The 15,841-nt window shown below is 40.3% G+C and overlaps 2 protein-coding genes across 9 annotated transcripts in view; one reads left to right on the plus strand and one right to left on the minus strand.

The window, feature by feature from the left end:
* The window catches only part of LOC135109998 (CD109 antigen-like), a 33,209-nt gene extending 30,578 nt beyond the window's left edge, over positions 1-2,631 (plus strand). For all 4 annotated transcript variants that reach the window (XM_064021988.1, XM_064021986.1, XM_064021989.1 and 1 more), the window contains one exon: positions 311-2,631. In XM_064021988.1, the coding sequence (XP_063878058.1) occupies positions 311-427 (117 nt within the window). In that variant the 3' untranslated portion in view covers positions 428-2,631. The remainder of the gene's footprint in view (positions 1-310) is intronic.
* Positions 2,632-3,586: 955 nt separating this feature from the next.
* LOC135109914 (phospholipase ABHD3-like) lies at positions 3,587-15,125 on the minus strand. 5 transcript variants are annotated; one of them, XM_064021805.1, is made up of 8 exons: positions 14,929-15,125; positions 12,219-12,357; positions 8,706-8,872; positions 8,139-8,355; positions 7,876-7,988; positions 6,328-6,562; positions 5,442-5,607; positions 3,587-5,012 (listed from the first exon to the last, which is right to left on the minus strand). In XM_064021805.1, the coding sequence occupies exons 2-8, from the start codon at positions 12,306-12,308 to the stop codon at positions 4,708-4,710; spliced, it is 1,293 nt and encodes a 430-aa protein (XP_063877875.1). In that variant the 5' UTR covers positions 12,309-12,357; positions 14,929-15,125; the 3' UTR covers positions 3,587-4,707. The 5 variants fall into 5 exon arrangements, with proteins under 5 accessions (XP_063877875.1, XP_063877874.1, XP_063877873.1 ...); XM_064021804.1 differs by having other exon boundaries at positions 14,698-14,952; XM_064021803.1 differs by lacking the exon at positions 14,929-15,125 and adding an exon at positions 14,438-14,582.
* Between the last annotated feature and the right edge of the window lie 716 nt (positions 15,126-15,841).

Below are 15,841 nucleotides of genomic sequence, written 5' to 3' on the forward strand. Positions count from 1 at the left end.
TAAGTAATTAATCAGTATCTTCATTCTTTCATCCCTTTATTTATTTTTCCTCCTCTTTACAGCTTCAGCCATTTCAAAAGAGTAGAAAAACTTCTGGGACAAAGTAAACTACCAGACTTGCATTAAATTTCTATATAAAATTAAGCTTTTTAGGAAAAGCAAATTGAACAAGTTTTTTTTCCCTCGTTTTCTTATTTTTATGCACTTTGGTGACTGGCCAAGAGCAAAGTCTCATCATCTTCAGTTTTCAAGACTTAATTGCATACAGAATCATGACCCTTGCTTACTTTTCTCACTCCCTTTCTCTCAGGATCCAGAGGATGTAGAGAGGCCAGCCTCAGTGACGGAGATCGCAGGCTCAGCAGCTCTTGTCCCCACCCTGACCATCACCTGCTTGGCTCTCCTTGCTGCTCTCCTTCAGCACTAGTTGTCTCACCTCTCATCATGCCCCAGCCTGGTCTCTCCTGCTCTCCTCTTTGCCTCACCCTGCTGAAGTCTGGTGTAGGTTATGAGGTGTTTCTGAGGGGTTTATGAGGTGGTTAAGTGGTGGCCAAGTCCCTGAGGAAAAGGTGTTAAAGCTGCAAGGAAATCAAAACCTGAGACCTTGTGTGTGTGTGTGTGTGTGTGTGTGTGTGGAATGATGTATTTTGTTCATTGGCTGTGTTTTTAGCAAATTTTTATACTGATTTTATACTATATTTTTGTATGCCGACTGATTTTTATACACAAATGTTTTTAGATGGCAAATATTTAAGTGTTTATAGCAATTAAACTGAATGATAAAATGCAATACTCCAATACCAGATTTCCACAACCGTGAGTAAAAAAAAATGTAAATATGAGAGGGAAGGGAAGAACTGAAATGAATAGGAAGAATGGAGAATGAAACTTGCTGTACATAGTCTGACTTGTAAATACAACGCATGTCCTTCCTTCAGTGGGAGAGAGAAGCTTGGTGGGGATAGCAGGGGTGGGATGTGTGGGTGTGTACGTGTGTGTGTGTCTACATACCCAAGCCACACACACACCACACACCCCTCTTGCTGGGATGCTGAGGTTCAAAATGCTGCTACACACACTCACTCAATCTGGAAGAAGTGTTGAGTGAAGTGAAGTCTGAGTCATGGTAGTCTCTACCAGTTTACAGGCCAACATTCTGAATTTCTGACTGTAAAGTGTTGGTAGAAGTAGGAAGGTTAATCTGGAGAGTACAGTACTGTTTAGTGTAGCAAAGTTTGAGTTGACAGTCGGTACCATTTAACAGATTAGCATTTTAAATCACTTGGCTTGTACTGATGTAAAGAGTTGAGAAAAATATCAAAGTTGAGCTGGAAAGAAGTGTTTAGTGTAGCTAAGAGTCATGACATTCACTACCAATTTACAGACGAGCATTTTGAATTTCACCTTCGTACTGATGTAAAGAGTCAAGGGAAGCCAAGGTGCTGGGAGCCACTGAGGTGGCCAGTGGTCCTCACACTGTACACTACCACCACCACTAAATGGGTGTGTGCTGGGTACTGTGAGGCCTCTGCTCGGGGAAGCTTTTACTCACTTGTACTCACTTACTCACAACACTTATGACTCTTTACAAATGCTATTGGTCAGTCTGGTCTGCTATTTACTCATTGGCTTGGACACTTCTCTAATTCAGTCATCTACTTAGAGTGTCCAGGTTGATGCACCAGATACCAACCAGACTTGAAGGTTATTAAACAGTAACTAATTATTAATACCTGTACCGAGCTTTAATATTCCAGGATGCAATGCATTCTGTGTACTTGACGTGTGTGTTTGTGTGCGTGTGTGTGTTCTGCAAGATGAGCTTGTGATGCACTCGCTTCCTAACACCTTAACAAGCAGCCTACATGGGAAGACTTGGGTGTGATGCAAACCTAACATTCCACTATAGTCATTGCAAGAACATGTATTATAAGTTGTGATATGAGTGGCATGAGAAGAAAGCATTGAAGATTTAGCCTCTAGAATGTTGGCATCTGTAAGTACTATGATAAAGCTAAAAGTTGACACAGAAGTTGTCAGGATACATTATAAGAAGTGTGATGCATGTGGTGTAAGAAGAAAGTTACTTAACTCCACCCCCCCCATTGGTAATCTTTGATATAGTGACCCAGGATCTGACAGAGCTAGTTGTTGTTGTCAAGATAATGAGTTGTGATATGTGTAGCATGAGAAGAAAACAAAATTTAACCCATATTTGTATCTGACTTAAGAAATTACATTGTTATCATGGAGTTGTTAGTAATGAACCCTTGTTAAAAGTAGTCAATGGAATAGCATATTAATGGTTAAAATACCAACAACCTCATTACATCAAACAACAAGTAGAGAGAACGCTTGCAACCTTTGTCACTCCATTGTCATTTAGTTCTGTTTGGGGTCCAACTTGTGCATCATTAGCAGCAAAAGAGTTGTTAATTACCTACCCAAGGTCACTGCACCAGCAATTAAGAGGGGCAGCACTTCCAAGCCCTCCGTCAGTCCGTCCGCTGTGCGTCGCGTGGTGTGCTCAGATTTCACTCATCCGTCCAATTGTGCTGGTTACTAATGTATGAAGCATCGTTCTATTGGTATATTTACCCTGGTTAATTTATAATAAACTATACAAGTGTTCACTGCTCATTTTCCTCACCTATGAAGAAAAATCCTGAATTGTATAATGTTTAACTTGCGTAACATTACCCAAAATTTCAATGATTACGCGACAGAAAACATAATATAGAAACGTATGAAAATTAAATATTTGATTTATGTGTGTATATAGTCGAGATACACAATAATTATATAAATGCATGGACAATGTAAATATCAGACTTCTATAGTTGAGCTAAAAACTTGGGGATATATATATATATATATATATATATATATATATATATATATATATATATATATATATATATATATATATATATATATATATATATATATATATATATATATATATATATATACACAAGTATTTAACCTCTATTTGGGCTAGACATTCGACAGTTACAAGAAAAGAGAACTTGCTTGAAGAAAATATATGAACATATGAACAAGTACCCTCTCATGTATTTAACATTGATTACTTATGTACAGTACAAAACAAGAACTTTGATTACGTATGTTCAAGACAAGAACTTGCTTACCTAAGAGAGAGGAAGGCTTCAGGGCACTTTGAGAGTCGTTAGGGTCAGTCCATCCTTGCCTTCTTAATTAACACATCTTCCTCTCTACTATAGTACTCACTAACACCTCCATCTATTACAAGACTTCCTAACACCTCCCTTTACGTATCTACTTAACTTACAGGAAGGCGATCAACTAAAACAATTTACACCTTTCGGCTGTGCGTCTTCTCCCAACCCTGTACAATGAAAGACCAGGCAAAAAAAACAAGTTAAGCTGGTAGACTAATTAATGTAAACCTTTAACCAGCTGCCTACGTGCCGTACTTACATTACCTGTGATGCAGAGATCAATTAGAGCTAGCCTAAGGGATAACAAACATTTAAGCACCATTATTTGAACTTCCTCGATCTTAACTTAAGGCATGGGTAATAAAAACATTGTCAACAAAATCTTCCGGTATTTTCCATGTTATTGGTGTAACAAATAACAAATAACTTTTGTAGCATACTCGTATAGTACAGTACATGTTCATATTACATATTACATATTACTAAAGGCAGCAATAATAATCTTTGTGACTTCACAATAAAATGTACAAAACAATAATGATCTTCATAATTCTAATAACACGACTTTTATATTAAGATATGACAGAATAACCGCAACTTTCATCATTTCAATAACGTGGCTCTTTAAATCAAAAGAAAATAAAACTAAGGGAAACAGCAAGACACCATGAGGTCTACACGTGGCAGTCCCTGTACAAATGCCTGCCTATTTCCACTCATCTCATACCCATCCATAATTTGACCTTTCAAAGCTCCCTAATGGCTTAGAACTAATAACCTGTTTAATGAGTCTATTCCAGTCACCTAGCAGTATTTGAGAACCAATACCTTCCTATTACCAAATCATAATCCTAATCATCTTAATAACATGACTAAATGTATCCTAACCGCGTACTATACAAAATCTAAACGTAAAGATATCTATACAAAAACTATACAGCGTAAACGTGTGCGTTAGTTGTGATTTTTTTGGGTCTAAAACAGCGTAGTAATACATTTGAATATCAACTGCATATTTTTCCTCTACTTTGATCCGCTACACCGCGACACAATAACTATCGTACTGTTTGTGCACGAACGTATTTTTTTTTTTTTTGTTGTACTAATTATAACTACGCTGTACGGCAGTGATAATGGCCTCTTGTTGTAACTATTATTATCATTATTGTACCGGGTAGGCTAGGAAATTGAAAATATTATAGTTTCCATATTATTTAGCTAGCTCATAAATTTACTTGTTTCCTTCATTTATTGACTTGTTTATTATTATTATTATTATTATTATTATTATATTATTGCTATTATCATTATTGCTATTATTAGTTATTATTGGTTATAAACAAGAAAAAATACGTTTTTTTACTAGATAGTATAAGTAATAATTTAGTAACAGTCATAATATTAAAAACATTAAAACCAACAGTAATAATAATAATAACAATAATAATAATGATAATAATAACAATAATAATAATAATAACAACAGCTTAACAGAAGCGTGATATTATGAAGACCTCTCTGCTAACCCAGACACTCCTGTTACTGATGATGATGAAGATGTCACCTCCCCGTCACCGCTACCCCCCGCACTGCTAAACACAACCTCTGTCGCGTATTTCTGAGCCTCGCCCCTCACGTCCCCAAGCTGGTCGAGGTTGGAAAAGACCGCAGAGACGAGCTGTTTGTAGAGTCTGTCGCTGTAGTAGCTGTTGGTGGGGATAATGCCTTCCATGAATCCTATGTGACCACCGCGAGAGGTCACCACAATAGCAACGTGACTAGATTTCTTGGCTTCTTCGACGGGGATGCCTGAGGGGAGGTTAAGGAGGTGTTACTACTACTACTACTATGATTACTTATACTACTGTTACTGCCGTCTTCACTAGAAGAAAATTTCTCAAACTACCACCACTACCATCATCACTGCAATCACCACTTCCCTTAATCGACCATTCCGTTATTACTACCACAAAACCACCACCACCACAGCATCATCACCAACACCACCACTACCTTCACCACAAACACCACAGTACCACACCAAATCCTTCCTTTAATTACTAACCACACACACGCACACAACACCATACACACAATCACCACCACACGCCCTTGAACTAACCACACACACACACACACACACAAAACTCCCCTTCAGACCACCAAACACACACACGCACACCAAATCTCTACCCTCACTCCAACACAACCACCACCACCACCACCAGCACACAGTACCTTGCAGGGGCTGGAATGGATCGTCGGCAGCGGAGAGACACAGGAGAGGAACGCGGACGAGATGCAGCTTGTCATGGAGGCAGGCCGTGCGGTAGTAGTCCTCCACGTCCCGAAAACCGAACTGAACCGCCGTGAACCGCGAATCAAACTCCCGAATCGTTTTGCTCTAGTGAAGGAAACAAGGATTAGGAAGACTAGAAGTATGTGGATAAGGTGGATGAGAGTATGGATAAAGAGAGGAATGAATAGATAGATATGATGAGGATGAGAGGGACGAAGAGGAAGAGGAGGAGGAGGATTAGAAAGAGGTTCAGGGATTAGGACTTATGTTAATGATGAAATAAAAATTAAAAGACAGATATTATAAGGAAAAATTGGAGGAGGAGGAAATAGTAGATAAATGCATAGATAAAAACACAGATATATGGATAGGTAAACAGATAAACAGGAGGAGGAGAGAGAGAGAGAGAGAGAGAGAGAGAGAGAGAGAGAGAGAGGTGCAGAGGGAGTGTTGCTATGATATGATTTAATGACCTCATAACACGGGCACTTCCATCCAATCAGCGAGACTAACACAAGCATGCAATATTCTCTCTCTCTCTCTCTCTCTCTCTCTCTCTCTCTCTCTCTCTCTCTCTCTCTCTCTCATTAATTCCTTCACTCCGTTCATCAATCCCTTCTTTCTCTTTCTCTCGTTCTTTAATTTTCTTCAGTTCATCTTTTCCTCCTTCCTTTCTTTTCTTATTTCCTATTTTAGTCTGCTTTCTTAAATCTCATGTTTTATCTATTTATCTATCTGTCCTGTCTTTCTTTCTACCTATCTATGTATGTATTTGCTTATTTGTTCACCTATTTATTTTATTGACTCTCTCTCTCTCTCTCTAACCTTCATGACGTGGTCCAAATCCCAGCTGTAGTTTCCTTCCAGCTGCTTCCTCATGCTTCTGATGGACTCACAAAGGCAGCTGGCGAGGTGGCGGTTCAGCAGGAGGTTCCACAAGGGTTTCTCGAGGCTCTGGGTCCCAACAAACACATTCCACGGGATTGAGAGAACCATTGCTGCTACCAAGTGCTCCGCGGCTCTTTCCTTCCGCGTTACCAAGTAGTTACCTAAGATCATACTGAGGAGAGAGAGAGAGAGAGAGAGAGAGAGAATGCCACTGAGTTCTCTTAAGGTTGCAAGAAAGATAGTAGGCTACGATGGTGTTCTTAATTGTTTTAGTGCCTTATTTTGTTGTTTTAATGATACTGGTGGAGGTTACTGGGATTTTTAAGGCTAGAAATGTTCTGTTAATAAGAAACCGTATTTCTAAAAGGTTCCAAAGGGAGAGAAGGCTAGTGGAGTGTTCTTTAAGGTTTTAGTGTCATTATGGTGCTTGCTGTAGGTTCTGGTGGATGGTAATGGGTTGTAATAGGTTCTAACGTAATTTATTGGAGGTTCTCATTGGTGTTTCATTTGATTATTTAACTAGAAACTGCTTTAACATACAGAAAAAGACTAGCACGACATTCTTGAAAGCCCAAGTGTCTTGTCTCACACTTTTAATGAGGCTTTCAAGGATGTTTCGTGATTCAAGAGATAGTTCAACAAGCTGTAATGGAAGATATAAAAATTTTCAATGGCAGTGGAGTTTTGAATTATTTTGTGATTCAAGAGATAGTCTAACAGGCTCGAATGGAAGATATTGAAGCTTGCATTGATTCAAGTGACAGTTTAACAAGCAGTCACCACCATCAGTAGCAGAAACAGTCATGAGGACCTGACTAATCATCCCTGTGGCCTTTAGAGACAGCCCTTAAGAACCCTCACGGGGTTCCTACACACGGGCCAGGCCATGACGAGGACTGAGAGTAAGTATAGCTAAGAAATAGAACTTGAAGAAAGACGCTGATTCACTGCTCTGATATGGTTAATAACTAGAGAAGGTATCAAAGTAAGCGGCTGAATACGATTATAGGTAAAGACGATTATACAACTTAGTCTGCAACGTATATAAGACACAAATAGAGCATTAACAGTAGTAGTAGTAGTAGTAGTAGTAGTAGTAGTCAGGCCTTATGTGGTTCTTGTTATGACTGGTGTGTGTGTGTGTGTGTGTGTGTGTGTGTGTGTGATGAGAAGAGAGGAAGTAAGTCACATATGGTCCGTATTCAAAAACGCTTTGCTCTCTCACCATGAGTATTTTCAAAGGCTACAGAGATGATTAGCCGAGTTCACAAGAGTGTTTCTCCTGTTGATAACATACAAGTCTTATTAATCAGTCACTACAGTCGTAAAAACACTTTTAGAAACCCGTGTGCAACTTCAACTACAGCTTTTTGAAAGCAGTGGAGGTGAGGGGCAGAAGTGTTTTAGATTACGGATCTCTGTGCAGCAGGCTAAGTGTTGTAAATGGTTGTATATCACAGTAGCAGAGTCGTCACGAGTACTCACCCTCCCAGCGAGATGCCCGTGGCCATGAGGGGCGTCTTCGGGTATCTTTTGTGGATGTGCTCGATCGCCTCCTCCAGGTCGTCGCTATTCGCCGCACAATAAGTTCGGGCGGTCTGCAGGACGGAAGAACCAGAGTGTGTTTGTAAGGAACACGTAACAACATTTAGACAATATTCAGAGGGTTAAGACTGAAGGAAGGCAATTAGAGGTTTGAGACGCGCATCCAGCAAGATAAGTGATGCAAGGAACATGAAACCACACACCTTCAGCTGCACTCCGCCGCGGCCTCTGTTGTTGAAGACGACACACCTGGCGCCGGCGTCCTGCACTGAGAGGACGAAGCTCTTGACGTACTCACTCTGGGACGACCCTGTGAGGCCCGGCAGTATGATGACGGTGGGGTGCGTCTCGTCGTGCTCCCGTCCGTCGTCCAGCCAGTCCAGACACACCTGTCCGCCGTCCTTCAGCTCCAGCAGTTCCCTAAGGCACCGAGAAACACGTGACTTGTGACAACTTAACAGCAGTCTGCGGATTACGTTACGAAGGAATGCACAAGACGGTAAACAACAACAGGCCTTGATATTAAAAGGACCTCTTTAGATTTACAAAGGAATACAAAGGAAGATAAACAACAACATATTTTAATCATAAAGAACCCTCTACAGATTGAGTTGCAAAGAAATAAAAAGGAAGGCATATATCAAAAGGTCTCGAGATCCTTAGTAGGTTGTTTGTATAACTATCCTACGTTAGCTACTAGTGTAAGTATAAAGAAGAATCCTCCCTACACAATCATCCCGGAGTGTGCCTCGTGTCCCTGAGGGCCTCACCTCCTGTAGTTGATGTGGGGCAGCCTGGCGCGCAGCACGGAGGCCATGATGGTCTGGCAGCGGGACTCATAGCACCATGGCGTGGGCCAGTACCTCTCCTGCAGGATACTCAGGTGCTGCTCCAGGAACCCGCGCCACGCGCCGCGCCGGCACGCCACGACGGGAACCTGCCGGAGAAGAGACAGTGCCACTCGTTCAGTAATATAACCATAAAAAAACAAGTATAAAGCTAAACAATAACTAGAGAAACATGAACACAATATGAAATAACCATATAACTAAAAAAAAAAAAAAAAAAAGCACACCCAAATTATTTACACAAGAGAGAGAGAGAGAGAGAGAGAGAGAGAGAGAGAGAGAGAGAGAGAGAGAGAGAGAGAGAGAGAAATAAACAAACTCACTCAAATTGCCACCCCAATCGCAAAGCCTGACTGACATATACGGAGAAGTCATAAAGTGGAGATAGGAAATAAACCTTTTGTATTCCTTTATTACGCTTCCCTGCTTCTGAATGAGCCTTGCCTGCACCTGTGATAGCCTCAAGTGACCCCTTAACTCCCTCCCCGCCACCCTTGACTCCCTGAAGTGGCGAAGAAAAGTGAGGAAGGAGAGAGAAAATTGCAGTCGCGTCCACCATTCATGAGAGGTGAATGGAGAGAGAGAGAGAGAGAGAGAGAGAGAGAGAGAGAGAGAGAGAGAGAGAGAGAGAGAGAGAGAGAGAGAGAGAGAGACCTCCACTAAACTCACACATTACTACCCGTTAATGTATTCTACTAATTAACTGCTCTATTACAAGAAAAGAACGAAATTTTTGCGTATCTCTCTCTCTCTCTCTCTCTCTCTCTCTCTCTCTCTCTCTCTCTCTCTCTCTCTCTCTCTCTCTCTCTCTCTCTCCTTATAAAGCACATTTCACTCTTGTTATTGCAGTTTTAAACGAAAATATTAAACAACTTAGTCAGCAAAGAGAGAAATGCAGGAAAAATATCATGCAAAGAGAGAGAGAGAGAGAGAGAGAGAGAGAGAGAGAGAGAGAGAGAGAGAGATAAGACTGCTTCTTTCACGGTCCATAGTTGCAACACAGCGCCAGATAAGATTTATCCTTCATTCACTGAGAGGAACACGAGTAATGAAGCCGTGTTACATAAGTCTGCCTTACCCTAGCCTTTACATGGGTCTTTTTATCTATCACTTTTACACTTGCTGATAAAATTGACAAACCTCTCTCTCTCTCTCTCTCTCTCTCTCTCTCTCTCTCTCTCTCTCTCTCTCTCTCTCTCTCTCTCTCTCTCTCTCTCTCTCTCTCTCTCTCTCATGCCGCTCCCACGTGATCATCTCTTGCCTAACCATCCTCCCATACATACATACATACATACATACACACCTGTCCGTTTCATCTCCCTTCGCACACCTGGTTTTGTCACTCTCCTATCCTTTGCTATACTCACACTTACCCACACCTACTCTCGTTTTATCTACACCCGGACACACTTCTTGTTCAAATACACACACACCCAAACGTACTTTTTCCATATTTGCGCCTAATTAAAACTTCCAATAGTTGTCATTATTATCGTTATCATTCCTACTTGTGTCAAAGTCACTCTTCCAATTTTTTTTTTTTTTTCATTATTATTCCTGTTTTTCGTATTATACTTAAAAAAAATCAATCTTCTCATTATCATTTTACCTGTATTCATATCACACAGCATTACATTGTCTTCATGATTTACAATGTCTGTTCTTATCTAGGCTACGTTTAGTTACTCAACTTCATTATCAACCACATCTGTTCACAATAAGGATCACATTCTCAAAGTTTCAGCAACCTGTCTCAAATACTTCTCATAACAGGATCTAATGGAAGTTTAAGGGGTTTTCAGTGACGTTTTCATGATTGTAACGATTGTCTGATAAGTGTTTTGCATCATGAGAGGCCAAAAACATCTATGAGAACCCACTTGATCACCTCGTGGCCTTGAAAACATTCCTGGTGAAAGAACAAAACGTTTCAAAAGTCTTAACCCTTTAGAGATAGTTCAACAAGTATTCTACATCAACAATTAACAAAAACACCAATGGAAACCTAATTCATTATCTCGTGTCTCTGAAAACCTGATGAGAGAACAGAGCGATTCACTGTATCCCTAACGCTTTCACTGCTGGAAATGATAACACAAGGATAACAAGTCATAACAGTACAAGGCGTTTCAAAATACGTGACCCTAAACTTGCGATATCGACCATTCATCATACCCACACCAACGAACTGGGATGTAGTAATAATAATAGGAGGAAAACAGACCAGAAAAACCTTCCTCACAGCCACCCCCGCTATCCTAACACCTGCATATCATCCCAGTGTCACTTGGGTGCGGCGTGCGAGCGAGCATCCCAATGAGTGAGACGAGAATGGCGTGAGGGAACGTGTCTTGCCTCCTAATGTCTCCTAGCATCAAGCACTTTGCTCTCTCACCACGACTGTTTACAAACGCCACATAGATTATTAGCTGGGTTCTCAACAGTGTTTCTCCTGTTGATAACGTAGAGATCTTGTTTATTCGTCACTAGAAACGTAAAAATATCTTTAAAAATCCGTGCCACTTCAACTACAGCTTATTTAAAGTATTCGGGGTACGCTAACTTCTCTCCCTCCCTTTGGTGTTTGTAAGCTTGCAACGCTACACTTCTTCCCGCCTTCACTCTCTCGTAAGGAAGCTTGTCTTGCATCTTAATCTCACGGTAACATGTACACCTCCCACTAGTGTTTGTAAGCCTGTAACACTTTATATTCTGAAACACTTCTGGCCGCAACTCCACTACATTCAAAAGGCTCTAGTTGAAGTGACACGGGTTTCTATGGGTGTTATAAAGGTTCCAGTGACGGATTAACAAGATTTTTCTATTATGAACGGGAGAAGCAGTCTTGAGAACCTGGCCAGTTATCTCTGTGGCCTTTGAAAATAGTCGTGGTGAAAGAGCAAAGCGTCTTAAAATCAAACGCCTTCCCACTTTTCCTTCCTACAACGGATTATGATGTGTTCTCTCCTTACACATTCATGAGATGTTGATAAGGTGGAGAGGAAAGGAAATGACTTGTTATCGGATTTTCCACAACAAAAATAAAAAAAGTAATAAGAAAATTCCTGACACATACAAAACAGTGATTTTCCACACCAAAAAAAGGAAGAAAAGAAGGAAATTTTAAACTGTACAGTAGTGAGGCCAAGGAGATAGTAGTAGTAGTGGTGGTAGTAGTAGTAGTAGTAGTAGTAGTAACAAATAGTCAGAAAACCCTTAAGAGTACAATAGTGAGAGCAGACAATGGTAGCAGTAGTAGTAGTAGCAGTAGTAGTAGTAGTAGTAGTAGTAACAGTAGTAATACATTTTCAGTATACAGGAGTAACGAGAAAAACTTCACGCATACAAAACAGCACTTTTCCAGGAGATCCTTATACTACCAATACAGAATGCAGGACAAAGGGACAGAAACAGCAGTAGGAGCAGCATGAGTACCTTGGCGGCGTCCAGAAGGTAATAAAGGAGGCAGCCGGCGCCCAGCGTGAGGCCCACCAGCGTCCGCGGCCAGTCGCTGTACCAGTCCATCTTTGCTCCACCTCTGCGTCCCTCTAACACTCCAGCCCTTGCATACACCCTGCGGGGGGCACACAGTTCTGACACGCGCCTTACCAGTCCTCACACAAACCCTACACTTAAAACGTGGCTTTTCTAACACTCCAGGAGGCCATTTCATACTTTTAGTCCTAGCACACATCCTACACACTCAAAACACGACTTTTCCAACACTTTATCAACTCCAGTAATGTTAACACCAATCCTCACATAAATCCCACATTGAAATATTACATCTCAAACACTGCCAGTTTTCCTAAACAAAAGCCAGCTCAAGAAAACGCTTATATTTACTCCTCCAACGGTCTTGTTTACTCTGTCAGTTCCAGCAGCGCTAGCACCAACTCTCACATACATCTCACATCGATACATTACTTCTAAAACGCTATCAGTCTTCCTACACTTGTGACAAGCTCAAAAAACACCTCTATCGCACCTCGAAACGGCGTTGTTTACTCTCTCAGCTGCAGCAGTCAATATTAGTTCTCAAGTATTACATCCGGCATCGAATCATTAATTCTCAATCGTTATCAATCTTCCTAGACACGTGACAAGCTCAAAAGAGCTATCGCACACATTTTAAGACATATTTACTCCTCCAACGGTCTTGTTTACTCCAGCAGCCGCACCAACGCCAATATTAGCTCTCCTCTGCCTTCTGCAGACTCCAAGCACTCCTCATACGAGTACACTCCACAAAGTCTTTTCCTACTCCTTACTATTTTATAACACTCCCCAAATAGCTTGCTCGTATTATTAGGTCTTCGCGAGTCGACGGGTGCAGTGTTGGATGTCAGAGCAACGTTTTCTGTTAAAATTGCTTGAGTCTTAGCTTGAGAACATGTTTGATTTTGTGGTAGGTCGTGTTTGACTCGAGAACTGAGCTAGATTCTATTTATTTCTTACCATGTTTGCATTTTCTCTGAAAATTTCGAATCGTCGCTCCTACGTGACTGGTTTCGTGGTATAGCCGTGCTTGGCAAGGATTGGTACTGAGTTTGACTGGTTAATTTTTGTTTGTCTCAAAGAAAGAGTGACTTAAGTTTCGTGGTGTCTGATTTGGTGAATATTGAATTAAATTCTCCGTTTTTCTTATGTGTCTGAATGAACGAGTGGCTGCAAGGTTAAACAGTGTTTTGAAATGAGTAATGTTTCGTTTATCATATTTCCTGTTTGTTAATTGCTCATTTATTTAGTTTTATAGCTCACCGGCCTGAAAATTAAGGATTATATTATACCAACGATTTAAATAAATTTAGATCACATGTATTATTCCTACTGACCTTTACAAAACGTCCCCCCCCAAATATTATGTTATTATTAATTCAATATCTTATGCTTCACTCCATGCACTAATTAAACAAAACTAAACTGTGAAAGAAAGTTCCACGCAGTTTCTCAGAATACAAAATTTTATATTCGAGTCACGACATTATACACTATACACGGATTAAACAAACTACACTGTGAAGGAAAGTCCCACACAGGTTCCCCCACGCGATACAAGGTGTGTGTGAAGCCGAGTCATGATGAGGTGATATCCGCCACGCAGGATATTCCAGCTGCAGTAACGTCACGCTAGAGTCACCAAGCTAACGTCACACAGCATTCAAAAGCAACATCACATAGGATTCCAGTCAACATCACATAGAATTCGAGCCAACATCACATGGGATTCAAGACCTACGGATCAAATTATGTCAAAAAAGCTTAAAATAACATGGGGATTCAAGAGCTCAACATGGGATTCAAAACGTCAAACGTAACTAGCTGGGGTTCTAGGGTCGATATCACGTGTGGATGCAAGAGCTATACATCACATGGTTCATGAGGTTAATATCACACAGGATTCAACACGTTTCGTCACCTAGGGTTTAATGAGTAACGTGACACATGTTCAACGTTACTGTGACACGTTAGTTCAAAGTTAATCACAGAGATTCAAAGAGAAACGTCTGAAAGAACTTTGAGGGGTAACATTAAATCGAGCGTAACATAACAAGGAGCTTAACGTTAAAAAAAGAGCTTAAGAAGACATGTCACAAGAAGCTTAACCTCAAAAGAGCTTAGGGGTTCACAGTCACATGGGACTCAACACTCACACAGGTTAACAAAGATTAACAAAAAGTTCAATGTTCTGGGCAGTTCACAAGTGGAGGAACACCTTAGCAGATCAATAAGCCTCCGCAACATTGCTCCCCCTCACTGCTGTCCCCACCACACCACCACCACACACTACCACACTACCAGTGCCAAAACTACGGCTCACTACAAGTCCCATAAACCCAAACGCGCTATCTTTCCTCGAGACACACACACATTCATTCAGCTGGTACTCTTCTGGCAGTGTTCCAACGTTTACCTGGCATCTCACCGTAGCTAAAAGTACTGTTTCCCTTATATATATCAAACACAGCAATCTAAACGACACGCTCAAGTGATGAAAAAGGCAGGGATATTAAGTTATAAAGACGCTTGAGATTCAAAATATCACTCGGTTTGTCAGAATACGGATGTTTGAAGCGGTTTGGCTCTGAGTGATTGACAGAACAAGGTATTACAGGGCCAAGTGTTCTTTGGCACGAGGACTAACCCGCGTCTTAGAACCACACAGACACAAATGATCTTTAAGGTTATCCTTCTACCGGTGACTAGCTCCGGTATAGTGTCATAGAGCAGTACGACACTTTTTCCCCTCTCCTCACTTGCCTTGCTCCATTCTCTCGTGAGTCCGCTCTCCCGTAGACCCACACCAGACACATTCTTGTAGTACAATATCCTTCTCTTAATTCTTGCAGTAACGTTCTTCAGTTTCTCATTCTCCTTCCTTTTTTCTTCTTTTCATCTTTTATTTTCTTTCTGTTCTCTCTTTTAATTCTTGCAGTAATATTTATTTAGTTTTCCTAATTTTCGCAGTTATACCGTTCATGATTTTTTTTTTTTTTGTCTCTTAATTCTTGCAGTAACGTTCATGATTTTGTTTTTCTTTTCTTTTCCTTGTCTTGTGTCTTGCAGCAACATTATTGTTTTTTTTTTTTTTATTATCCTGTCCTAGTTTCAAAGTTTACCTTCAGTTTACAATATTCAGTTTAATGGCCTTGCTTTGTCATCCATTGGTTTAAATTGTTGTTCTAGTTAATGTTCTAAGAACGTTTATTTATTTATTTATTTGGTTTTCGTTAGCTGTCTTCATTCTGTTTAATGTTTGCATGTTATTCAATTAAGCGATTATTTTATTTTATTTTATTTTTTTTTTACTAAATTAACCAAAATTGGAGTTTTCTTAAATATTCTTTACAATAACTTATAAAGGAAGAATAACTTATAAAGGAAGAAAACTAAGGAGATAACACTATTTAAACATAATATAACACATTTTACAAGTACTAAAAACCAGACTCAACATACAGTCACTAAATATATCCCTCCTATCACCCTCAATCTTGATAACAGTGAAACTTACACAATACTTATCGAGAGACTACCTCGTGCGTCTGACAGCGGTG

This window comes from Scylla paramamosain, chromosome 19 (genome assembly GCF_035594125.1).
Source record: "Scylla paramamosain isolate STU-SP2022 chromosome 19, ASM3559412v1, whole genome shotgun sequence".
Lineage (NCBI taxonomy): Eukaryota > Metazoa > Arthropoda > Malacostraca > Decapoda > Portunidae > Scylla > Scylla paramamosain.